The 27,184-nt window shown below is 42.8% G+C and overlaps 1 protein-coding gene across 6 annotated transcripts in view; it reads left to right on the top strand.

Moving 5' to 3' along the window:
• Positions 1 to 27,184, top strand: part of FARP2 (FERM, ARH/RhoGEF and pleckstrin domain protein 2) — a 142,002-nt gene that overhangs the window by 40,391 nt on the left and 74,427 nt on the right. For all 6 annotated transcript variants that reach the window (XM_058436407.1, XM_032761258.2, XM_058436406.1 and 3 more), the window contains 6 exons: positions 10,404 to 10,508; positions 11,418 to 11,460; positions 14,176 to 14,254; positions 17,920 to 18,017; positions 20,202 to 20,316; positions 24,797 to 24,944. In XM_058436407.1, coding sequence (XP_058292390.1) covers positions 10,404 to 10,508; positions 11,418 to 11,460; positions 14,176 to 14,254; positions 17,920 to 18,017; positions 20,202 to 20,316; positions 24,797 to 24,944 — 588 coding nt within the window. The remainder of the gene's footprint in view (positions 1 to 10,403; positions 10,509 to 11,417; positions 11,461 to 14,175; positions 14,255 to 17,919; positions 18,018 to 20,201; positions 20,317 to 24,796; positions 24,945 to 27,184) is intronic.

The following is a 27,184-nucleotide window of genomic DNA, read 5'->3' as shown; positions in this document are numbered from 1 at the left end:
GGTTCTTAGTGCAATTTGGAGTAGAAGTTTGGTGTACGGTATTTTAGGAATATGTGAGAACCCAAGATTTGAAAATGTGCCAAAATGAGAGTGAAATGCCTATCAAAAATGTTGGTGACCTTTCAAAGAATGTAGCTACAGTTTCCTTTTGAGCTCTCAAGATTATTTTCATTGTACAGTATAATATTATAAAAGGAAATTTGGGATTGATCTAATTATTAGACAATAAAAATCTTAAGTAATGAAACTTCCAGTACAGATATGAATTATATAATAGGAGTGGTCATCTAGATAGATAGAGGAGTTATAATTTGGCAAATGAACTGTCAATGAGCACATGAAACAAGTTAAAGGACAAAATCAAGCTGTTTCAAGAAGAATTTTCCCACAGAGCTTAAGACAAAGAATAAAGAAGTACTTTGTTAGCCAGGCCTTTGTCGCCCATTTTCATCTAGACAAAATCTTTAATAGTTTTGTAAATGTAAATTTTTAACAATATTCTTTATACCTAAGCCTGGAGAAGGACTTTAACACCGTGACCAACTAGAAAACTGGAAACACTGAACAAAAAGTTTTGCTTTTTAACTTGTATTTTCTATACTATGTTCTTAATACTGTTTCTCCTCCAGCCTAGTATTGAAATGGTTCTGATTTGAGCAGCTGTTGAGTTCAGCAGGAAGCATGGTGTGATGGCGAGGTTTTCTTCCACTTTGAGCATCTGGATGATGCCAGTGCTTAAGTGGCTGTGACGCCCTTCCAACCTAGTGCAGGGAGAATCTTGTTTCATCTGATCATTTGGTACTTTGGGAACATGCAGTGATTACTGTAGTCCACCTGATAGTGAATTTCTGTATTTTTAGGACCAGAAGGTATGTTTTAAGTCGAGAAGATTTGAAAGGATAAAAGTGGACATGTGGGCCGGGCGTGGTGGCTCACGCCTGTAATCCCAGCACTTTGGGAGGCCGAGGTGGGCTGATCACGAGGTCAGGAGATTGAGAAGATCCTGGCTAACACGGTGAAACCCCGTCCCTACTAAAAATACAAAAAAATAGCTGGGTGTGGTGGCGGGCACCTGTAGTCCCAGCTACTCGGGAGGCTGAGGCAGGAGAATGGCATGAATTCAGGAGGCAGAGCTTGCAGTGAGCAGAGATCGCGCCACTGCACTCCAGCCTGAGTGACAGTGCGAGACTCCATCTCAAAAAAAAAAAAAAATGGACATGTGACTGATACAAGTGACACTGAAAATAGAACTGATTATGACACTTTATGAGCTACTGTCCAGGTCGTAAGGCATCTATACAAATTATGGAGAGTGAACCTGTGAAAAATTACTTTGGCAAGAATTCTTGAAAAAAGTTTGGTTTCTTTAAAGTACATTATGGAAAATATTTTGATTTTTAAAATATGTTTTACATGTTGGTAGGAAAAAGAAATTACTGGATGCTGTGTTGAGTAACATGCACCCATCATGGAATCAAAGGGCTCTCCCTCTCATCCGTGGTCTTACTTTTTGTAGACCTTATTAAGAAGCTGCTTTGCTTAATCCAGTCTATCATTGTTGGACATTTGGGTTGGTTCCAAGTCTTTGCTATTGTGAATAGTGTCACAGTAAACATACATGTGCATGTGTCTTTATAGCAGCATGATTTATAATCCTCTGGATATATACCCAGTAATGGGATGGATGGGTCAAATGGTATTTCTAGTTCTGGATCCCGAGGAATCACCACACTGTCTTCCACAATGGTTGAACTAGTTTATAGTCCCACCAACAGTGTAAAAGTGTTCCTATTTCTCCACATCCTTTCCAGCACCTGTTGTTTCCTGACTTTTTAATGATCGCCATTCTCACTGGTGTGAGATGGTATCTCATTGTGGTTTTGATTTGCATTTCTCTGATGGCCAGTGATGATGAGCATTTTTTCATGTGTTTTTTGGCTGCGTAAATGTCTTCTTTTGAGAAGTGTCTGTTCATATCCTTTGCCCACTTTTTGATGTGGTTGTTTGTTTTTTTCTTGTAAATTTGTTTGAGTTCGTTGTAGATTCTGAATATTAGCCCTTTGTCAGATGAGTAGGTAGCGAAAATTTTCTCCTGTTTGTAGGTTGCCTGTTCACTGTGATGGTAGTTTCTTTTGCTGTGCAGAAGCTCTTTAGTTTAATTAGATCCCATTTGTCAATTTTGGCTTTCGTTGCCATTGCTTTTGGTGTTTCAGACATGAAGTCCTTGCCCGTGCCTATGTCCTGAATGGTATGGCCTAGGTTTTCTTCTAGGGTGGCACATATACACCATGGAATACTATGCAGCCATAAAAAATGATGAGTTCATGTCCTTTGTAGGGACATGGATGAAACTGGAAACCATCATTCTCAGCAAACTATCCCAAGGACAAAAAACCAAACACCACATGTTCTCACTCATAGGTGGGATTGAACAATGAGAACACATGGACACAGGAAAGGGAACATCACACTCCGGGGACTGTTGTGGGGTGGGGGGAGAGGGGAAGGATAGCATTAGGAGATACACCTAATGCTAAATGACGAGTTAATGGGTGCAGCACACCAACATGGCACATGTACACATATGTAACAAACCTGCACATTGTGCACATGTACCCTAAAACTTAAAGTATAATAATAATAAAGATTCAGGTAAAAAGGACAATGTAGTTCTCAAGATTGTGCATGATTTTACACAACTTTCTGTTAGATTAGTGGGTTAACTGAAATATTTCTTTAAAATAAAATCTCATTGGATTATTAAAAAAAAAAAAAGAAGCTGCTTTGCACACTTGAGGACCTGTCCCGAATGAACCGCACTCCCTCCTCAGGAGGGGCGTGAGCGCTCGCTGTGCGTGATGTTTTCTGGTGATGCTCACACTGTTCTGTGTGGGCAGACAGCGAGCAGCAGTATTGGACTTGGAGACGCCGTGTGCCAGGCATGGTGTTCAGCAGCTTTCCTGTGCTACCTTATTACACTCCCACAAAACCCACTCAGGGTAAGAGTTGTGTTGTTCTTCAGTTGAGGAAGCCGAGGCTAAGCGTACCCACAAAGTGGAAACCAAGATTCCTACTCCAAAGCCTCTGCCCTTAGGATGGTGGGAGGAAACCTGTTCCTTGTGATCAACTCAGGAGCCATAAAGGGCCTGGAGAATACCTGCTCCTCTTCTACTTAGAGCAGAGGATGCCTGACCCTTGGCTCAATGGCTGTTGGTACTGTTTTAGAGATGATTATACAATATACCAAAAAGTTCAAAGAGCTAAAAAGATATCTCTATGCCTTATTTTATGTTTATCATCTTGACCATCAATTCTTCCTTACATTTAGCTATAAAGTCTAAACTGCTCAAATTAAACCTGTTTCTTCTATTTTGGTCGTCCTTGGGTTTGAGAAATAACAGGTCAACCTCTTCCCAGATTTCTTGACATCCTTGGAAACCATGCATTTATGCCATTGCAGAGCAGCTCAAGAATGGCTCAGAACCCTGTGGTCACCTGGCTGGTTTGCAGAGCCTTTCTTTGTGGTCTGCATTGCAGCTCACACACTGCCTGCTACTTCTGGTCATGTTGAATTGCCCACCTTTTAATAACTTATGTCAGGTTGGACTTCAGTATTTATGGTCATAACAAATGTTTCTTCCAGTGTTGAAGTGATTTGTTTATTCATTAATAGACATCTGAGTGCCTACTATGTGGGGGAAAAAAAGGGCTCTCCTGACAGTTGTTTTTTTGTTGTTGTTTGTTTGTTTGTTTTCCAATAATTTGAGTTGAAGTATCCGGAACTACCTGGGATTCTGTCCTCAGGGATAATTCTTTCTGTTGAAAGTCTCCAAGAGTGTGGTGATCTAATTATTGAACAAAGTTCATAATATGGTTTCTGCCTTGCTGAAACATATGGCCTACAAATTATCTCTTTTTATGTTTAGTACTTTAAAAATGATATATTAAAAAATTAAACTAGATTGATGTGTGTTTTGGTGTAGTCCCCTTAGAAAATTTGTTCTCATGAAGTATAAAGTTTTGTTCTCTGAATAACTTAATTTGCATACAGTGATCTGTGTTAAGTGATCAAACTTCATAGTGTAGGCACTGTACCAAACTTGTCTTTTTTTTGGGCAATTTCTGTGATATGTATTCTGTTCTGGGTGACCATTTTAAAAGGGACCTTGGTAAGCTGAACTGTGTCCAGAAGAGATTGATCAGGTGAGGATTTAGGGAGGTAGAGGTTGGAGAGACATTTAGACGACAGGCTAGGAATTATTTTCAAGCAGAACTGTCCAGCGGTAGAATCAGCTGCTTCGTTGAGCTGTGAATTCTTGGTATATCAAGCAGAGGCGAAGTTCACAGCTCAGAGACTTTTGTAGAAAGGATTATTATAAAATGTGAAAAATCAATTTTCATGAACTCCAAAGGTTTTTTAAACCTTTTTTCCTTTTAATTTACTTTTTTTTTTTTCTTTGAGACAATCTCGCTCTATCACCCAGGCTGGAGTGCAGTGGCATGATCTCGGCTCACTGCAAGCTCCGCCTCCCAAGTTCACGCCATTCTCCTACCTCAGCCTCCAGTAGCTGGGACTACAGGCGCCTGCCACCAGGCCCGGCTAATCTTTTTTGCATTTTTAGTAGAGATGGGATTTCACCATGTTAGCCAGGATGGTCTCAATCTCCTCACCTCGTGATCAGCCCACCTCGGCCTCCCAAAGTGCTGGGATTACAGGTGTGAGCCACCGTGCCTGGCCCTTTTTTCCTTTTAATTACATTCTTATTGAAATATAACTTACATAAGAAAGTGCATGTGTCTTACGTGTGCAGCTTGATAAATTTCATATGTATACACTTATGTATCCCCACCCAGAGAATGGAGTAGAACAGGCTCCCTGTGCCTGTCTCAATTATGACCCCCAAAAGTAGCCACTGTTTTGATCTTTAGCATTATAAATTAGTTTTGCCAAATCTTCGGTTTCGTATAAGTATGTATGTATTTATCATGCACATGAATGGAATATGTACATGTGAAAATTATCAGTGTTGTTGGTATAGCTGTGGTTTGCTTGTTTGTTCGTTGCTGGGTAGTATTCCATTGTAAAAACAAATAACTGTTGATCCTTTCTGCTGTTTAATTGACATTTTGGTAGTTTCCAGTTTTGAGCTCCTGTGAATAAAGCTTCTGTGAACATTTTTTTTTTTTTTTGAGACAGAGTCTTGCTTTGTCTCCCAGGCTGGAGCGCAGTGGCGCAATCTTGGCTCACTGCAACCTCCGCCTCCCAGGTTCAGGCAATTCTCCTGCCTCAGCCTCCCAAGTAGCTGGGATTACAGGCATGCGCCACCACGCCCGGCTAATTTTGTATTTTTAATAGAGATGGGGTTTCACCATGTTGATCAGGCTGGTCTTGAACTCCTGACCTCCGGTGATCTGCCCGCTTTAGCTTCCCAAAGTGCTAGGATTACAGGCGTGAGCGACCGCACCCATCCAGACATTCTTGAATTTGTCTTTAGGTCTCTGTAAACAGATATTTCTGTTGGGTTTATACCCCGGACTGGAATTGCTAGGTTATAGGGTATACTTCTGTATACATTTAGTAGATACTGTCAGTTTTCCAAAGAGATAATACAAATTTACAGCGTTTGAGACTCCAGATGTTCTACTTTTCTTGCCAACATTAGGATTATCCATTTTTATATTCTCAGGTATTCTAGTGAGGGTCTAGTGGTATCTTACTGTGGCTTTAGTGTGCATTTCCTTGTTGTAATATTGTCCAACTTTTCTCGTTGTTTATTGGACATTTGAATATCCTCTTTTGTGAAGTGTCTATTTAAGTCTTTTGGCCCATTTGTCATTAATTGGGTTGTCTGGTTTTTCCTTATGATTTGTAGATCTTTATATATGTTGGCTACAAGACCTTTGTTGGGTTTGTTTGTTTGGTTGGTTTTTGAGATGGAGTCTAGCTCTCGAGCAGGCTGCAGTACAGTGGCACAATCCCAGCTTACTGCAACCTCCACTCCCAGGTTCAAGCAGTTCTCCTGTCTCAGCCTCCCAAGTAGCTAGAACTACAGGCACACGCCACCACACCCAGCTAATTTTTGTATTTTTAGTAGAGAGTAGTGAAAGTTTTGTATTTTTAGTCAGGCTGGTCTCAAACTCCTGACCTCACATGATCCATCTGCCTCGGCCTCCCAAAGTGCTGGGATTACAGGCATGAGCCACCACACCCAGCCCCTTTGTTGGGTTTTTGTATTGCAACTATCTTCTATTTTGTGGCTTGCCTTTTTCCTATCTTAACAGTGTCTTTTGATGTACAGAAGGTTGTAATATTCAGGTAGTCAATATCAGTCTTTTGGGGGTGGGGGAGCTAGTGCTTTTTGTGTCCTGTTTGAGAAATATTTGCCTACTCCAAGGTTTATTGTTGTGCCTTTCCGTGATTCATATTGAATTAATTTTGTGTATGGTGTGAGGTTGGAGTCAGTGCTTATTTTCACCTGTATGGATATGCAGTTTCCCTGGCACCATTCATGAAAAGATCATCCTCCCTGCACTGAAGGTTAAACACACGTACATATGTTTGTGTGTATATATACAAATACCCATATAACTTGTGAATTTTTGTGCCCGTATTTACAAACCCTGTCCTGGGTGTTGGACATTGCTGGTTAACGGGTGCCTTGTGAATGTGCTTGCACCTGCGTGGTTAGTGTCTATTGCCTTCATTAGTGTAGTCGGGCAGGGCTCCTGGAGCAAACCCTGGCTGCACTACCCTAGGAAGTGGAGAGGCTCAGGTAGGACGGTGAACCCTGACCTCCCCATTGACTCACAGGGGCAGCCACGTAGTTGAAAAAGAGGGGAGAGCTAAGAGAATTTCATATTCTCTGTGCCACCTGAAATGCACACTCAACCTCCCACAACAGCCATCAGAATCAGGCGCAGTGGTGGACAGTCCGGGAATCTGGCCATGTGTGGTGCCTCTCCTGTGAGCCAGAGCTGGAGCTACTAGGATGGAGAAGGTGCAGTCCCTGCCCTTTAAACTTACCGTCTGGTAGGAGGAACACACCCAAACAAATAAACGGGTCACAGTCAGCAGCAATGCCGAAGGGCAGTTCTAGAGTTGAGTACCAGCTGGTGTGGTAATTAGGTAGAATTGACTGAATTAAGAGAGACCACAAATGAGCTGACTTTTTACCAGATTCTCAAAGCATTCACTGGAGACTGATAGAAGGGAATTGAGAGGGAATTCTTCTCGCCTGGGCATGTCATTATCCCTGCACTCAGGTGAAGCCAGGTAGTGTGAGGCTGTATCAGGGTGAGGGACTTGAGTTGTATGTAGCCTCCCCACCCCAAGTCCTGACTCAGGGGGAGCCATGAGGAGGACTGCCCTGGTGATCCTGGATGGAGGTGTGGACAGACAGTGTGGCTTTGAGAGAACTTCATAGGGTTGTTTGGGCCCACAGTGAGTTAGTGGAGGATACTCCATGGTTCATAATTTCTGACTAGTTAACAGTCTCAGAAACCCTGGTCTAGCTGCATTCTCCCCATCTTGATGGACCACTTGTGGAGCACTGGCATGCCTCCTCCTAGATGCCCACAGGCATCAGAGTAAGTTCTTACTGGAGAAGGCCCTAAGAGATTATGTCAGAGCAAGTTCAACACAGATTTGCCCTTTTGTTATTTAGAAATTATATTTACAATGTCCCGTCACTTTGTAGCTCACCTTTCCATTTTAAAGAGGCGTTCCTTGTACTTTTATTCCGCATGCTGCTTTGTTACAATGGATTTGCAAGGTTTTATTTCTTACACAGTGAGAATCTGGTGACTAAACCTCAAGGGCCGTAATGTCCTTTGGAACAATGAGACTTGCCTCCCCAATTTGCACATATTGTTTGTTAATTGTGAAGATGATATATGCCTATTGGTTAAAAATTGAGATGTTATAGAAGTGAAGAAGTAAGAATGCCCTTGCCCCCACCTCCACCTCTGCTCAGTTCTTTAATGATGGTTACTTTTAAAGATTTGGTGAACAGCCTTCCAAACTTATTTTTATTACATATAAATGTATCCATGGGGCATGTGTGTTTTTAATAAAATGGAATCATTATATACGTTGTATAAAATGGAGGCCTTTTTTTCTTTTTCCTTTTAATTTTTGTCTTTTGCAGAGACAGGGTCTCTCTTTGTTGTGCCGTCTGATCTTCAACTCCAGGCCTCAAGCAATCCTCCTCCCTCAGGTTGCTGAGTTCACAGGCATGAGCCACCATGCCCAGTCCCTTTTTTTTTCTTAATTTAACTATGTGTTGTAGACTTTTTTCAATGATAACACATAGAGAGTTCTGCGTTCTTTTTAAGGGTTGCATAGTTGTCCATTGTGGATATGTCATTATTTATTTTACCAATTCTTTTTTTTTTTTTTTGAGATGGAGTTTTGCTCTTGTCACCCAGGCTGGAATGCAATGGTGCAATCTTGGCTCACGGCTCACTGCAACCTCCGCCTCCCGGCTTCAAGCTATTCTCCTGCCTCAGCCTCCTGAGTATCTGGGATTATAGGCGTGCACCACCACACCCGGCTAATTTTTGTATTTTTAGTAGAGACAAGGTTTTGCCATGTTGGCTAGGCTGATCTCGAACTTCTGACCTCAGGTGATCCACCCACCTCAGCCTCCCGGAGTGCTGAGATTACAGACATGAACCACCGCGCCCGGCCTATTTTGCCAATTCTTTACTGAATTTGTCCTTAACATGTTTAGGTCTGTACAGTTGTATGAAAATATCTGTTGGAAAAAGTTCTAGAAGTAGAACTGCTGAGGCAAAGGTAAATGCACACTTTAAATTTTGAAAGGTGTTTTCAAATTATCCCCCCACAGGTCATATGAACTTACATTCTTCCCAGCACTCTGTGAAAGTGGCTGTTTCTCACAGACACACCAATATTGGCATCATCATTCTAACCCTCTTTGATGGGTGAAAAATATCTTACTGTTTTATTATTAAAGAAATTTAGTATCTTTTTAAATGCATAATAGCCATTTGTACATCTTCATCTAATAAGAGCAAAATAAAACATTGTAACTTTTTTCAGTGTGATTCTAGATAACTTTGTTAAATGTGTTTCTATTCAGATGTTTTTCACTTTTATTTAAGTCAAGTCTGTCCATCTTTCCTTTTTGCTATGCTTAGGAAGACTTTACCTTTCCCAAGATTATAGAGATGCTTCTCTGTTTGATTCTGGTCTTTAGGTCCACTGGAATTTATTTTTGTGAGTAATGTACAATAAAACTCTATTTCCATTTTTCTTCTTCAGTTTTTTGAAACAGGGTCTTACTCTGTCACCCAAGCTGGAATGCAGTGGCATAATCTCGACTCACTGCAACCTCTGCCTCCTGGGCTCAGGTGATCCTCCCACCTCAGCCTCCTGAGTAGCTGGGACTACAGGTGCACGCCACTACACCCAGCTAATTTATATATATATATATATTTTTTTTTTTTTTGTAGAGACAGTGTTTTGCCATGTTGCCCAGGCTTATCCTGAATTCCTGTACTCAAGAAATTCTCCTGCCTCAGCCCCGCAAAGTGCTGGGATTACAGGCGTGAGCCACCGTGCTCAGCCCATTCTTTTCCTTAATGGGAGAGGCCGTTGCCCCACGTCCTTTATGAACAGTTCTTCTCATTGATGTGAAATGCTACCAAATAATATTTTATTTTTACTCTTTGTAATTTCTGATTGACCAAATAATTATTTACTGGGATCTTATATAAACAAAGACTCTAAGACTTTAGCTTTTTAGTAAATATTAAAATTACATTTTTTTGAGACAAGGTCTCACTCTGTCACCCAGGCTGGAGTGCAGTGGCACGATCATGGCTCACTGCAGCCTCCTTCTCCCAGGTTCAAGCAATCCTCACACCTCAGCCACCTGAGTAGCTGGGAATACAGGTGGGCACTGCTGTGCTCGGCTAATTTTTTAATTTGGGTAGAGGCGAGGTGTCACTGTATTGCCTAGGTTGGTCTCAAACTCCTGGGCTCAAGCAATCCACCCACCTCAGCCTCAAATTGCTGGTATTATAGGCGTGAGCCACTGCACCTGGCGTAAATATCAAAATTATTTGATAAAATATTTACCAAAACTAGAAATGGTTTCTATAGCCTAAAGTTACAAAGAAATAGGACTGAAAACACACTAAATATAAAATGGAAGGAATTTTTTAGCTTTATTTATTTTGTTGCCAGTTTCTGAGGACAAATGCTTCAGACTTTTTTTTTTATATATAGTTTATAAATCTTAGTTATACACTGGAAGACAAAGTGAAGCAACAAATAAAGTTTTATGTGTGGGAAAGTAGTTTTATGCACAGTTTTCATAAACGCTTGCTGTTTAGTCATTCAATCCTTGTTATTTTTCCCACCTCTCTCTGCACAGCCTAAATGCGATGGCCAGGTATTACTGACACAAGTGTGGAAGCGTTTAAACCTGGTAGAATGTGACTACTTCGGATTGGAGTTTCAAAATACTCAGTCCTACTGGGTAAGTGCTTTGATTTGTTAGGGAAACAGGCCCTAAGCATGTAGTAGGATGCTTATGATGTGCCCAGGCATGGAGCCTTTGGGCCTGCTGTGATGGTAGCTGGAAGATCTTTTATAATTGTCACATCATCAGTATCAAATATTTTTGCTATTAAAATATATTATTGTTAGCTGTAGATAATATGTTTGCCTTTAATCCAAGCCTGAATTCACACTCTCCCTAAATTTGTTCTGTTCGTTAGCACATGTGCTGAGGAAACTCTCTTAAAAGTTATAAAAGCAACCTCTAATACATCCTGTATGAAAATCATTTCGAAAGTGGATTTTGTAGCAAACTTAACCAGTTATGCCTCATTTTACTTAATAGATGCAACCTTAAAAAGTGTGGAGTTTTAATATTTATAGATACAACTGTTTTAAAGAACCATACATCAACCCTTTAGTTCAAAAAGCATGTCAGCGTTATTAAGTTCTGTCTAGCCTTTCAGATACCCTTGGCAGTGCGACGAGATTTATCCAAGTCTCCTGTTCTGGTGACATGACGTACCTCTTTTTTGCAGAAGCCCTCTTGTCAGTTTGTTCACAAATGCAGTAGTACCAAATATTTGTTTGGTGTTAACAAATTCCCACAAATAATTATTGGGACCCATTCTGTGCATAGCAGCAACTGAATGGAGGTATCCAGTATAATACAGCAATTTTAATGTCTTCCCAGGCTTCCCAAAGCAGGCATTGCTGTCCTTCTTGTACAGTCTGTTTTATCAGGATTCAACTTGTAAGAGGGGGGTAGAGTCAAAATTTTCCTGACATAAAAATGTATCTAATTGTAACCATTTTTGTTTTTATAGCATACTTGTTAAATAGAGACATTATTTAATAGATTGGATTTCTTCTGTTAACTCTTCTTTAGATTTGGCTTGAACCTGTGAAACCCATCATTAGGCAAATACGAAGTAAGTCCTCGGTTTAACTCTTTAAAATCTGTTTAAGATGCTTTGTCCTGGAATGTTTAAAAGGCATGTTCAAATGTTCATTATCACCACCGTGTATGCTTAGCAGGAAGTAATCACCAACAGCAGATAAACTTGGAAGTCATTTTGCTGTTTAGTTTTAGTAAATTTAACTCAGAAGATTCTAGGGGACTTGCTTCACATTTGGAAATACGAGCATATGCTGATTGATACCGTCTTAATTTTTGGCCAATATGCAAAAATAACTGCAGCTTCTCCCTTGATTATGAAAAGACATTGAGTTTCTTCTTTTAAATAGCTTTTAATAAAATAGTTGATACTGTTTTACAGTTATAAACATAATCGTAATTGTGAATATAATAATAACAATTATATTATTATTTTTGAGACAGGGTCTCACTATTTGTTGCCCAGGCTGGGTGTAGTGGTGCGAACACAGTTCTCTGCAGCCTCAACCTCCTGGGTTCGAGCTATCTTCCCACCTCAGTCTCAAGATAATTATTTTCGTTCATCTACTTATTAAGTTTTTTAAACTAAGGCATATAGTAGCACTTCTCAGTTCTTCTATAATTGTGTCAGATGAAGTCTATAGTTGTCTGAGTCACCCGTAATTTTTTGTATTACTATTATAAATTGAAGAAAAACGTGTAGAAATAACTTTGTTATATCAGAACAAGAATCTCTGAGGAAAGAAAAAAAAATAACTTTTATACCAATAGACTAAGATAATGTACCTTTACAGTAATCAGATTTCAAAAATAATGTGTTTTTATTACTACTAATAATACTGGCCCAGTACTAGGGCTCATGCCTGTAATCTTAGCAATTTGGGAGGCCCAAGCGGGCGGATCGCCTGAGGTCAGGGGTTTGAGACCAGCCTCGCCAGCATGGCGAAACCCTGTCTCTACTAAAAATACAAAAATTGGCTAGACATGATGACGCATGCCTATAATCTCAGCTACTCAGGAGGCTGAGGCAGGAGAATCACTTGAGCCTGGAAGGCGGAGGTTGCAGTGAGTCGAGATCACATCACTGCACTCCAGCCTGGGCAACAGAGTGAGACTGCATCTCAAAAAAAAAGATGTAAACACATTAACTTTTCCTTAAAAAACTTTTTCATTTGTCATTTCTTTCCCTAAGACATAAACTGGGGGCTGGGCGCGGTGGCTCACGCCTGTAATCCCAGCACTTTGGGAGGCCAAGGTGGGCGGATCACGAGGTCAGGAGATCGAGACCATCCTGGCTAACACGGTGAAACTCCGCCTCTACTAAAAATATAAATTAGCCGGGCGTAGGGGCATGGTGGGGGGCGCCTGTAATCCCAGCTACTCAGGAGGCTGAGGCAGGAGAATGGCATGAACCTGGGAGGCAGAGCTTGCAGTGAGCCGAGATCACGTCACTGCACTCCAGCTTGGGCGACAGAGAGACTGTCTCAAAAAAAAAAAAAAAAAAACCATAAACTGGGGAAAAAATGTATCTCTCTGTCTCTCTCTCTCTCTCTCTCTCTCTATATATATATATATATGTATGTGAGTATATATATATATGTATGTATGTGAGTATATATATGTGTGTGCGTATATATATATAGAGAGAGAGAGAGAGAGCGCGCGCATGTTTATGTGTGGAGGGGTGGGCAGAGTCTCGTTCTGTCACCCAGCCTGGAGTGCAGTGGTGTGATCTCAGCTCACTGCAGCCTCTGCCTTCTGGGCTCCACCAGTCCTCCCACCTTGGCCTCCCAAGTAGCTGGGACTTCAGGCATGCGCCACCATATCTGGCTAATTTGAGGGTTTTTCTGGGGGGAGAGGGGCGGGTAGAGATGGGATTTCACCATGTTGCCGAGGCTGGTCTGAAACTCCTGGGCTCAAGTGATCTGCCAGCCTCAGCCTCCCAAAGTGCTGGGATTACAGATGTGAGCCACTGCACCCAGCCTATTTAAATTTTTTAATGTGCAATTTCCTACTTGTTTTTATTTTTTTATTTTTTTTGAGACGGAGTCTTGCTCTGTCGCCCAGGCTGGAGTGCAGTGGCACAATCTCGGCTCACTGCAAGCTCCGCCTCCCGGGTTCACGCCATTCTCCTGCCTCAGCCTCCGGAGTAGCTGGGACTACAGGCGCCCGCCACCACACCCAGCTAATTTTTTTGTATTTTTAGTAGAGACAGGGTTTCACCGTGTTAGCCAGGATGGTCTCGATCTTCTTAACTCGTGATCCGCCTGCCTCGGCCTCCCAAAGTGCTGGGATTACAGGCGTGAGCCATCGCGCCCGGCCCTACTTGTTTTTAAGGCTTCCTTGAGTAATCCCTGCTTAATGCAAAAGATTTTAAAATTCTATATATATGTGATTGGTACTTGGGACTCATAAATTCATATACAGGAAATGCTTCTTTGTTTTTTCTTTTGTTCGGAGACAGGGTCTTACCCTGCTGCCCAGGCTGGAGTGCAGTGGTGCAGTTGTAGCACATTGCAACCTCAGACTGCTGGCCTCAAGCCGTCATTTCACCTCAGCCTCCCAAAGGGGTGGGATTACAGGCACACACCACCACACCTGGGCAGAAATTTCTTAATGTCATATTATTTGAAAAGATTTGCTGTAACAGTCCACTTGGAAGCATGACCTCAGTTATACAGTAATATGTGAAAAGAGAATAAATGCAAAGATCGGCCTGATTTGTGAAGTTTAAATTTTTTTGTTATAGGGCCAAAGAATGTGGTGCTTCGCCTAGCTGTAAAATTTTTTCCACCTGATCCTGGTCAGCTACAAGAAGAATATACAAGGTAAAGAGCTCACAGAGCTGAAGCTGTTGTCAGCAGGAATCTTGTATTCACCTGTTGTCTCCCACAGCACCTGGCTCATTGAAAGAATGAATAAGCCTAATATACACAGAAAAGTGATCATGAATGTGGAGTAGTTACAAGAAGCATGTTGGCAGTTGACCCTTGCACAGACACATGTGAATAAGACTTCAATGTAAGGGTTACGGTACAAATTTGAAAACAAAAAAAGGAATGGGATGTTAGGGTCATATTGAACTTACATTTTCCAAATGAACATAGATTTATGCATGTTCATAAGGTTCTCAGGGATTTTGCTCGTATATACTTATTTATCAACAAAATATACTTAGTTGGTAGAAGTACCCAGTGTGTTAGTCCTTATGAATTTATGGAGCAGAAATATTTTGGGTCACTTCTTTTGTGCTACTATTTTGAATTAAAGATCAGTTCTTTATAGGAATGATCTAAAGACGGCAGGGTACAATGGCTCACGCCTGTAATCCCAGCACTTTGGGAGGCAAAGGCGGGCAGATCACCTGAGGTCAGGAGTTCAATACCAGCCTGGCCAACATGGCGAAATCCTGTCTCTACTAAAAATACAAAGAAAATTGGCCGGGCGCGATGGCTCACCCCTGTAATCCCAGCACTTTGGGAGGCCGAGGCGGGCAGATCACGAGGTCAGGAGATCAAGACCATCCTGGCTAACACAGTTTTGAAACCCCGTCTCTACTAAAAATACAAAAAATAAGCCAGGCATGGTGGCGGGCACCTGTAGTCCCAGCTACTCAGGAGGCTGAGGCAGGAGAATGGCGTGAACCCGAGAGGCGGAGTTTGCAGTGAGTCAAGATCACACCACTGCACTCTAGCCTGGGTGACAGCAAGACTCCGTCTCAAAAAAAAAAAAAAAAAAAGAAACAAAAAATTATCCAGGCATGGTGGCAGGCGCCTTTAATCCCAGCTAATTGGGAGGCTGAGGCAGGAGAATCTGTTGAATCCAGGAGGCAGAGGTTGCAGTGAGCCGAGATTGGCATTGCACTCCAGCCTGGGCAACAAGAGAGAAACTCAGTCTCAAAAAAAAAGAAAGAAAATATTAACAATTGTTTCATCTGGACAGTAAGGTTATGGAAGGTTTTTCTTTGTATTTTTTGTGTTTGTTCGCATATCAATTATATTATGAAGAATAGAGGAATAACCTAAAAAGCAACTGAAAACCCAAGGTTAGATATAAAAGAGAACTATGATGTTGTAGTGGTATCAATAACTTTTTTGCCTTCTGGCTAAAAATGTACTCATAAATGAATCAGATGTCTTATGAACTCTCTTTTAAAGTTTCTGCATATCATTTTAACAACACAAAATCATAGAATGTCAGCTGCAAGGAAATGGAGAGACCACATTAGTTCACCCTCTTATTTTTAAAGGTTTAGGAAACTAAACTCCAAAGATGGCAAAAAGTATTTTTATGAGTGACCATAGATCTTAATAGTGTATTAAATGCCCGACATTTACCAAAAAAAGGTCTCTTTTGAGGGAATCACTTTTAAATAGAGATAGATAGATAGATAGATAGATAGATAGATAGATAGATAGATAGATAATCTGAAAATGATGGATAACAAAGTGTCTCCTAATTCAGGATCCTGGGTCTCAAGTTCTAGGACTCATGCTGGTAACTCAGTGTTATAGTTACTCCCTTCTCCCCCATATTTATGTGGAGGATTCTTTTTTCTGTTTATAAAAATGTACATGTTTGTGGTAAAAGAATTTTTTTTCCAAATAAAGCCAAGGGCCAGGTGCAATGGCTCACACCTGTAGTTCCAGCACTTCAGGAGGCCAAGGTGGGAGGATCGATTGAGCTCAGGAGTTCAAGACCAGCCTAGGCAACATGAGGAGACCTCATCTCTACAAAATATCAAAAAATTAGCCAGGCATGGTGGCATGCACCTGTAGTCCAGCTACTCTGGAGGCTGAGGCAGGAGTATCACTTGAGTCCAGGAGGTCGAGGCTGCAGTGAGCTGTGGTAGCGCCACTGCACTCCAGCCTGGGCAATAGAGTAAGAGCTTGTCTCAAAAAAAAAAATAAGTAAACAAAGATAAGTAAAAAGTAAAAGTTCTCCATTTACCCAGCACCTTATTCTCCGCATAAGTACATATCTTTCAGATGAAAGCATAGATGTGCAATAAACATATAGATATAAGAACTTTAAAGAAATTACAAATGTTATAAAACAATATCAAATGATACATAATGAACTGTAGGTTGATTTTTTTCCCCCACTTATTAAGCATGCTGTGGACATTTTTCCATATTGTATATAAAAATAAATTAGGCTGTAACATAATTTCTTCATTCTCATATTCATCCATATTTCCAGTTTTTTTCTGTTATAATGCTGCAGAGAAACATTGTTCACATACCTTTGTGAACTATGGGAATATTAGTCTAGGAAAGTTTGTAGAAATGGAATTGCTGTGTTAAAGGGTATGTACATCCTGAATTTTAAGAGAATGTGGTAAATTTTAATATTGTGCACTGGGGCATGAATTCCACTGGGGGCAGGGGGTTGGTCTTGCTTACCATTGCATTTCCAGCTCCCAGAACAGTACCTAGAACATAATTCACTCTCAGTAATTATTTGCTGATGGAATAAATGAACATATAAATATTTTCAATTGCCTTCTCTCATTACATTCTCACTAATGGTATTCCAAAGTGCCTGTTTCTCAGATCCTAGCCAAGACCAGATATTATCAATCTGTTAAAAAAAATTTCATAGCCATGCTTTAAGCTGTGTTTTCATTGGATATTTCTCCTATTTTCATCCAAAATTGTGAGTGCAGTTTTATGTGACTAACAGAAGTAATGTGAATTTGTGACACTGAAGGAAGGTCACAAATTCACATTACTTCTGTTAGTCACATAAAACTGCACTCACAATTTTGGATGAATTAAAAATATCCAATGAAAACACAGCTTAAAGCATGGCTGTGAAATTTTCTCACACACGTCTGCAGGTATGGCTGCAGACGTGTAATTATATGGGTAGATGGTATGCCTGAAAAGGGTAATTTCTTTCTTTCTTTTTGAGACAGAGTTTTGCTCTTGTTGCCTAATGTGGAGTGCAGTGGTGTGATCTCAGCTCACTGCAACCTCTGCCTCCGGGTTCAGGCGATTCTCCTGCCTCAGCCTCCCAAGTAGCTGGGATTACAGGTGTGCACCACCACGCCCGGCTGGTTTTTGCACTTTTATTACAGACAGGGTTTCGCAATGTTGGTCAGGCTGGTCTCGAACTCCTGACCTCAGGTGATCCACCCGCCCCAGCTTCTCAAAGTGCTGGGATTACAGGCGTGAGCCACTGCCCCCGGCCAATTTCTTTTTTTTATTGTTCGCATTAGAGTGCCTCAGTGTGTTCAGCACTTTCTGTGCACTCTCCCATGTGTGTGACTCAGTCTGCTGAGTTGGTTTGTCATCTGACCTTTGCTTGGTGACTGTTTCATGAAAGGCCTTTTGTGACTTTGCTGTTTCGTGACCGCCTTGCATTTTGCTCACTGTTGGGTCACTGCCACTTCCCAGGGCTCATTTGCTGTCTTGCTGTGGAGACATGTCTGTGTTGGGTTCAGAGAACATTTGGAGTTATCTCTGTCTTACTTTGAACTCTCTTCTAGATACTTATTTGCCTTGCAACTTAAGAGAGACCTGCTGGAAGAGCGTTTGACCTGTGCTGACACCACAGCGGCCCTTCTCACGTCCCATCTCCTGCAGTGTGAGTATCTCCCTGCTAGCGGGGAGCATGCACTGACCATGGCACAGATGTAGCCGTGCTCAGAACTACAATTAGTTGCTGATGTGCGTACCTAGTTAATGAGCCTGACCATAGAATGAGGTGTTTCAATTTCAATATTTTTATAAGCTAAAGATTAACTTCTAATAAAGTGGAACTCCTTGAGGCAAATAGTTTCCACGTAGCAAACACAGGCCAAGGCCAAAATCTGTAGCCATATTCCTTCTTTTGGGTTGTCTCTCATTTATGCCTTTGTGCATTTTACCAGCAATGCATATTCAGTCTAAGAGTCAGAATATAAACCAAACTCTCAGCAAACCCTGGAAAGGCCCTCATTGGGATAAAAGTTACAGTCCTCTCAGATTAGTTAAGCGTTAGCCATGAAGGAAAAAGAAGACATTTCTTCAGTATCTCACACAGATCAAGAGATGGTTCAGAACTGTGTGAAGAATTATAGTTACTTCGAAAATAAACCACGAGAAGTGTAAGAGGAGGTTCTGGGGCCTTGCCAAGTCCCCAGCGATGGGAATAGAAAAACAGAAATACCCACATTGCTCCTGGGCTACAGGTGGGACCACAGCTTCCTAGCACAGAACTCACGTTTCTGAAATTTGAATCCAGGAAATATGACATAGAAAGTGTCCAAAATTTTAGGAATTAATAAGTATATAGGTTATTTGCAGCTTCCTTGGTCCTTCCCCAGACACACCTTCTTCAAATAATGAATTTTATTATGGGTTTGCTATTCTCCACCAGGGGACGTGTTGATTAATAAACGTTTTCAAAGTGACTTTGGTTCTTACTCATTTGGCTGAAAGACTTCTCAGGTAGATACATGGCAACGAATGCAACGTATGACTGAACCAGATCTTTTTGTTATAAAAAACATAATTGGGCAGTCGGTAAAATATGGCTAGGGTCCACATCTGGGATGGAGCCTCAGATCATGGCCCTGTTCCTGATCTGGGTAGTTTTACAAGGCTGCGGGTAAGAATGTTGTATGAGTCCATTTTCACACTGCTGATAGAGACGTGGCGGCAGCAAGAGAGAGCTTGTACAGGGAAACTGCCCCTTATAAAATCATCAGATCCCATGAAAGTCTCACTATTACGAGAACAGCACGGAAAAGGTCCGCCCCCATGAGTCAGTTACCTCCCACTGGGTCCCTCCCACAATATGTGGGACTTGTGGGAGTTATGATTCAGGGTGAGATTTGGGTGGGAACACAGCCAAACCGTATCAAATGTCCTAGTTTATAGGACGTCCACACTGAAGTCTGGCGAGTGACATGTTAGCACCTCACTCTCAAATGGCTCGGAGGAGGAAAAACTCTCGTACTGTGCTCGTAACTTCTCTGTGAATATGAGATTGTCTAAAAATAGAAGCATATTGCGTTAAATTATTGGACTTTATGTTATTAAGACATTGTGGCCTTAAAATACATGAAATTAGAAAGAGACATTATTCATCAAGAAATTCGAGAAGGTCTGAAGAAAAAAATCATTTAAAATACATTATCTTAAAATAAATAAAATACTTCAGCCTGATCATGATAATCTTGAGACAATTTAGGTTTAAGGTGTAGTTTAAAAATAATAGTAGTCCAGGTGCAGTAGCTCATGCCTATATTCCCAGCACATTTGGGAGGCCAAGGCAGGAGGATTGCTTAAGTGCAGGAGTTTGAGACCAGCCTGGGCAATGTGGCAAAACCTTATCTCTACAAAAAATACAAAAATTAGCTGGGCATGATGGTGCTTACCTGTAGTCCCAGCTACTTAGGAGGCCGAGCCTGGCAGATTGCTTGAGCCTTGAAGGTTGAGGCTGCAGTGAGTGGTGATCGCACCATTGCACTCCAGCCTGGTCAACAGAACGAGACCTTGTGTCAAAATAATAATAAACACATCAAACTCATCAATGTTTGCCTCCCTGGAGTTACTCATCAGGCCTTTGTTCTTCAAGAAATCCTCCTCACTTCCCATTATATTTGCCTTTTAACAGCATAAAATATTTGGAAAGATTAAATACAAAATCTTGCTTTTTTTAGGGATATATTATTTTGCTACAAATTTGGGATAATTTTTTTTTACTTTTAATGTATGCAGTGACATGTACAAATGCTTGTAGTTTATTTAAAAATTTGAATTACTTACTTTTAACCTATCTCAGCGGAAATAGGAGATTACGATGAAACGCTGGATCGGGAGCACCTCAAAGCGAACGAGTATTTGCCTGGCCAGCACCACTGCCTTGAGAAGATACTAGAATTCCATCAGAAGCACGTGTAAGTCATCATAATTGTCTGCCGACACATTGTCACCACAGTAATGACTAAAGAGTGTGTAACGAGAAAGGACTGTTGTCGTGACTTCTGCAGGATTCTAACATAAGGACCATTGCTCCCGGCCTCGGGATGTGCAGCTGCTGCCAGAGGCAGCTTGGCAGACACACAGAAGCTGCAGCCCTGGCCTGAAGCACCTTCACACCTGCACGATGTGCTGCTTTAGAAGGTGCTGGAAGAAGCCAAGCATGGTGGCTCACGCCTGTTATCCCAGCACCTTGGGAGGCTGAGGCAGGTGGATTGCCTGAGGTCAGGAGTTTGAGACCAGCCTGGCCAACATAGTGAGACCCCGTCTCTACTAAAAATACAAAAAATTAGCTGGGCTAATGGCAGGTGCCTGTAGTCCCAGCTACTCGGGAAGCTGAGGCAGGAGAATCGCTTGAACCCAGGAGGTGGCAGTTGCAGTGAGACAAGATCGCGCCATTGCACTGCAGCCTGGCACCAGAGTGAGACTCTGTCTCAAAAAAAAAGGTGCTGGAAAAGACATCAGGGTCTGGGGGAGGAGGATGCTTCTGAGCAGGATGGGGTGGCTATTGTGGGGGTCTCAGCTTCTGCAGTGTGGCAGAAAGAGTCCTCTACGGGGAAGACACTGCTGTGGTGGAGGAGGGGGCACTGTGTGAGGCTAACAGTGTCTACCTGTGTCAGGGCATTGGGAATCACCTGGCACCCATGTCCTTCATCTCATCTTGCTTTGATTTCTCTAAGGCTTGACACTGGTGGGTTTTTCTGGATGGAAGTGATAGAGACCTAGAGAAAGAGTGCTAGCTAAGGGGAAAAGGATTGAAGAATGGTATGGGAAAGGGCTGTGGGCTCTGGCCCAGGTGGCTGGGAGCTTTAGTCACCAAAGGGGAGCGCTCAGCTGGTGAAAGTGAGTCAGGAGGACTTAGCCTTGCCTTTGTGACACATCCTGTTGAGATGCAGATTTGTTTGTCAGATCATGTATATTCATGTGTGTCATTAAGGCTCTACTGGGACCTGCTGGCAGCTGCCCTTTCACACCTTCAAAGTATGAGTGCCAACTATGCATCCACCACTGCTGTCAGCACGGGGGAGTTGGTTTGAATGGCACAGACTGAGATGCCTACCCATACAGCTCTTACCTGTAAGACTGTGTGCATTTCGTGCACCTCACCACTCCCAGTGTGGGGGATCTCTTGTGTTTGCAGAGGAGTGCCTTTTATGTGCCTGACAGCATGGCAGTCATGAGATACACAGATCCGTTTCTACAGATGAGAATGTGTGCAGTGTAGCAGGAACATAGCTCATATGCTGTGAGCTGAAAGAAGGCCAAGGGCAGGCTCAAGGAGGCTCGTGGGAGGACCTAGGAGGACAAAGCCAGGGAGGAAGCATTCCAGGCAAAGCACCAGCCTGGGAAGGGAGGGAGAAGGAAGCAGAGAGGAGAGGGAGGTTCCAGCGTGGCATGGGCAGTTTGGGTTCAAGGGCTGGAGGTAGAAGTGCCAACTGATACTGGAGAGGCCGTAGTGGCAATGACGGACAGCTCTTACGAGCATTTGTGTGTAATCCTCAAACCCACATCATGGCACGCATGGTTTTACCCCATTGTATATACGGTGAGACCACGCGTGCAGAGCTCCATCTCGGACATGACGGTGTGGGGCATCTTGTGTGTGTAAGTCGGTGCTTCTCATCCATTTGCCTGATCTGACCTTGAGGAGGCCTCCATGGCAGTACGGGTAGAGCTCCTGCTCTGTTCTCCCGGGCACCCTTGGCTCTGCCTCTTTCAAGTGTTGCCATTATTCTGGCTGGTAGTGAGGAAGGTACAGCTGTTCTGAGTGTCACATCCAGACCTCGACCCATGGAGCCAAGGGCCCTCTGCCAGTGTTATGTGCCATCCCAGCAGGCAACGGTCACCGGTTCAGTCTGCATTCCTAGGATTGGGGACAGTCTCTCCTGCTGAGACACACAGCAGGGGCTGGACATGAGGAAGGGAGAATTGGGCATTGTGCTGCGAACTGTCCAACCTGAGGGACAGTCCCTAGTGGGTGGGTGGGTTTGGGATGCTGGGGAGAGTGTTGTCAGCACGTAGGCCGGGCTAACCTGTGCGGTGGGTGAAATGAGCTAGGCAGAGGGCAGATACAGGTCAGGAAGGGAGAAGAGCCCAGGATGAACCCCTGAAGAACTGACATTTGAGAGGCTGAGTGCAGGATGAGGCACCCACAAGAGCCTTCAGCAGCCAGAAGCATGGAAGGGCACAGGTGCCAAGAGAGCATGTTTTAGGATAGTGGCCACAGCCTCTTGTGTGGAGACTACAGGCCCGGGGAGGTAGGCACAGGAGCAGGTTTCTGAGCTTGGCAGTGTGGCAATGCATCGCCTTCAGCAGCTTCAGTGAGCGTTGAGGGTGAATTCTAGATTCAAGTACACTGAAAGTGCAGTGAGGAGAGAGACAGTGACAACATCTTTGGGCACTTATGTCGAGAAGCCTGCCTGTGGAAGAACAAAGAACGGGACCTTCAGGGTAGTCCTGTGTGTGTGTGTGTGTGTGTGTGTGTGTGTGTGTGTGTGTTTTCTGTGTATACATAGGTGGCTGTGTGGTCATATGTGCGTGTATGTTATATGTGTTCCTATGCATGCATTGTGTTTCTGTGTGTGTCTCATATGTTCATGTGTGTTGATGTGTGTTCCTGTGTACATTGTATACTGTGGTTATGTTTACTTGCACATGTTCTTGTGCCTGTGTGTCTCTGCATGTGTGTGTGCTTACATGTGCACATGTATCTGCTAAAAACCCTAGAAAGCCAGTAAGAGAAGGGTGAGTCGTGTGGTCTGCTTCATACGGGAATACAGTTGAACTCTTCCCGAATAAGCCAGGAAGGAGGAAGCTCTGCTCTACGTCATAGGCCTTCGCTGTGTTAATTTGAGACTGTCTATCACCGTCACCACAGCTTCATTGCACATCTTATTTCTTTTGATAATTCAGGTTTTTTTTTTTAAAGACAATATTGTACCTTTATTTTAATTATTATACATTTCTTACATTGTCTTATGATTCTAATGGTTCTTCAATGATCCACTGAAAACACCTTTATAATCACTGAATAGGATATTAAAGAAGTGCTTTTCTTGACTTTATCACATGGCTTTTGGATCTTTGAAACTGGAGAAAAAAGCCAGGCACAGTGGTTCATGCCTGTAGTCCCAACACTTTGAGAGGCTGACAAGTTTGAGTCCAGGAGTTCAAGACACCCTGGGCAACATGACAAAACCCTGTCACTACAAAAAATTAGCCAAGTGTGGTGGTGCGTGCCTGTGGTCTCAGCTACTCAGGAGACTGAGGCGAAAGGATCGCTTGAGCCTGGGAGGCGGAGCTTGCAGTGAGCCAAGATTATGCCACTACACTCCAGCCTGGGTGACAGAGCGAGACCCTGTCTAAACGAATGAGCGAGCGAGTGAGTGAGTGAGAGTGAGTGAGAAAACGGGTTTATAAGACACAAGTGTTTCAGATAGTAAAAAATATTTTTTAAGATGAAAAGGAATTGGCCGGGTGCAGTGGCTCCTGTCCAACACTTTGGGAAGCCGAGGTAGGCGGATCACCTGAGGTCAGGAGTTTGAGACCAGCCCGGCCAACATGGCAAACCCTGTCTCTACTAAAAAATACAAAAAGCTGGGTGTCATGGTGCACACCTGTCGTCCCAGCTACTCAGGAGGCTGAGGCAGGAGAATCCGCTTGAGGCAGAGGTTGCAGTGAGCCGAGATTGCACCATTTCACTCCAGCCTGAGCAGCAGAGCGAGACTCCATCCAAAAAAAAAAAAAAAAGAAAGAAAAGAAATACCATAGATAACACTACTATCTCATCACACTCATTTTCTTTTTCATTTCTTTTTATTATTAGTATTATTATTATTTGAGATGGAGTCTTGCTCTGTCACCCAGGCTGAAGTGCAGTGGCATGATCTCAGCTCACTGCAACCTCCACCACAATGCCTGGCTAATTTTTGTGTTTTTAGTAGAGACAGGGTTTCGCCACATTGTCCAGGCTGGTCTCAAACTCCTGACCTCAGGTGATCCACCCGCCTCCGCCTCCCAAGGTGCTGGGATTAACAGGCGTCAGCCACTGCGCCCGGCCCTCTGTGGTATTTCTTCCGATTTAAAATTTGTCTCTGCCAGTAGTATTTGTGTATAGCCTTGTCACTATCGAGCAGATGTAAGGCTGAGTAGCTAGTGTATGCAAAGAAAGTGTTCTACCCATTACAAAGTAGTTACAGAATAGAAGAAAACTGAGGGTGTCTTTGGCCTGCACGTGTGGTATGCTGTTTTTGTGGTGGGTAAACATACAGTGAACGATCTGCCCTCTAAACACACAAAGCCTTCATTGTTGCTTTTCCTGATCACTTCTATAATGCATTTTGGCTCTTTCAGAAATCGAGTGTTTGTAGTGTATGATTCTACCGTTTTTTATTACAGGGGCCAGACACCTGCCGAGTCGGATTTCCAGGTGCTCGAAATTGCTCGAAAGTTGGAAATGTACGGCATCAGATTTCACATGGCTTCTGACAGGGAAGGAACCAAGATTCAACTGGCGGTTTCCCACATGGGTGTACTCGTCTTCCAGGTAGGCCAGTGGGAAAGGAAGGAAGGGGTGAGAACAGGGCAGGGGAGGTATTCTACAACCTGGTGGGGTTTGTTCTTATAGATGTTGGTAAATATTTGTCCTGATGAGTAAGGGCCTCGATTTGGAAGAGGGGCTTTGCATGTCATCCAATCCAGCCTCTTACTCAGTGGGGAAATTATTCTTTTGTCCTTCTCTGACACAGGTGTGACTATCCTCCATGTCATGGAGCTCACTGCTTCCTAGGACTGCCTCCCGCCTCCCTGGATTCCCCACTCCCTCCTGCCCCATCAGGGCTGCCCACTGCCTCTGGGACTTCCCATTCCCTCCTGCGATTCGGCCTACCCCCTTAGAATCCTAAACCACAACCCTGTTTTTTTTCCAGTGGAGCAGTCTCTGTGCTGTGGGTGTGATCTGGGCTGGACTGTGAGCGCTTTAGAGTGGGTTACAGTAATCATTTAAGTAAACAAACTAGAACAGAAGAAAATATCAGAGGATTGCTTGTGATAAGAGTAGTGTTGTCTTCTGAGGTGTTTGTATTAGTTGTGATGCATAGGTAAATAATTACATAAATGGTGGGCATGGCCTGCTCACTTCCTTTTGTGGTTATGTGTGTGTGTGCTAGGGTTTGTGATGTCCAGGAAGCTTAAGTGTGACTGCTAGTCCTGACTAGAAGGAGCTTTTCTCCTTACTCAGGCCCTTCGCATATCTGAAAGCTCTTGCTGGGGCTCCCCAAGTGCCCTCACACCCAGACTAAATATGTCCAACTTGTCTGGGCCCCTCCTTTTGGGAGCACTCCGGTCACTGGCCCTTGTAAAATTCTGCACATCTGATAGACTATGGCAATCCTGGAAAGGTCTCCTCGATGCTGAATATTGTGGGAACTGTCACTATTGCAGTCTGGGAGCCCGTTGCCTACGTGACCTGCTGTTTCTTTGTGGGCTTGTTTTAACCTGTGACTATCAAAAAGAGCTTGGTCTGATTCAGGCCTCCCTCATGAAGCCGTGTTTATTATTGTTTTCTTTTCCTTATTTTTCTTAACCTAGCCATCAAGTTTCAATTTCCCATCAGAAAAAAAATTAATTTTGAATTTAGAATATTGTGTTACATTTCATACTAAACGTGATTGGAGAACAATAAAAATCCATGATAGAGACCAACCTTAGCAATCCATGCCTTCAGGTGGAGGGTCTGAGCATCCCCTGCCTACATCTGCTGATGAGTGTTCCCCCATTGCACAGAGATGAAAACCTCATATCCAAACTGAGCCATTGCCACATTTCCAGAAAAAAACATAATATAACCTAAAGAAATTGTAAAAGCAAGGGATTAGAAACTTCAGATTGAAGATAGCAGACTGAATATATGTATTTATTTTTATTCCCTCAAAACCCTGAATACAATGACAGTGAAAGAATTTTTTAAACATTTAAATCCATAAGAACAAAGAATGGGAAAACAGCCCACAAAAGATGAGGGATAGCAGCAATATTTGGAAGCTGGGAAATGAAACAGTGAGTGGGACCTGACGTTGCAGAGTAGGGAAGGCTGAACTCTCACAGCCTGCAGCGGCAAAGTCACAGTGCAAGCCAACATGTTCCCAGGAGTCCCAGAAAGGGCTCACAGTTCATGCTCATGAGAAACAGGAATGCTTCTTTACCAGAAATGTAAAATTTTATCTTGTAACTTTTTTATTTTTATCAGCCTTGTTTGTAATAGTAAAATTTTGGGAATTAACCATTAGAAAGCCAGTTAAATAGCCTGGCACAGTGGTTCACACCTGTAATCGCAGCACTTTGGGAGGCTAAGGTGGGCAGATTGCTTGAGTCCAGGAATTTGAGACCAGCTGGAGCAACATGGAGAAACCTCATCTCTACTAAAAATACCAAAAATTCATTGGGTGTAGTGGCATGTACCTGTAGTCCCAGCTACTCAGGAGGCTGAGGTGGGAGAATCACCTGAGCCCAGGAGGTCGAGGCTACAGTGAGCCGAGATCGTGCCACTGCACTCCAGCCTGGGCACCTGGAGTGAGACCCTGTCTCTGAATAAGTACATAAATAAAAGCCAGCTAAATAAATGGTGATGCATCCATGTGAACAGAATATTGGGCGACTGTACAAACAAGGAAGCAGCTCTTTATGTCCCAATAATGAGACGTCCTTCAAGATGCATCATTACATGGAGAAAAGATTAAAAACTCTGTATAGTAGCTACTGCTTGTGGGGAAAAGAGAGAAAATTATA

Source organism: Hylobates moloch, unplaced genomic scaffold (assembly GCF_009828535.3).
Source record: "Hylobates moloch isolate HMO894 unplaced genomic scaffold, HMol_V3 SCAFFOLD_1, whole genome shotgun sequence".
Classification (NCBI taxonomy): Eukaryota; Metazoa; Chordata; class Mammalia; order Primates; family Hylobatidae; genus Hylobates; species Hylobates moloch.
The sequence above is the reverse complement of the archived record's forward strand: the minus strand, read 5'-3'. Positions and strand labels throughout refer to the sequence as shown.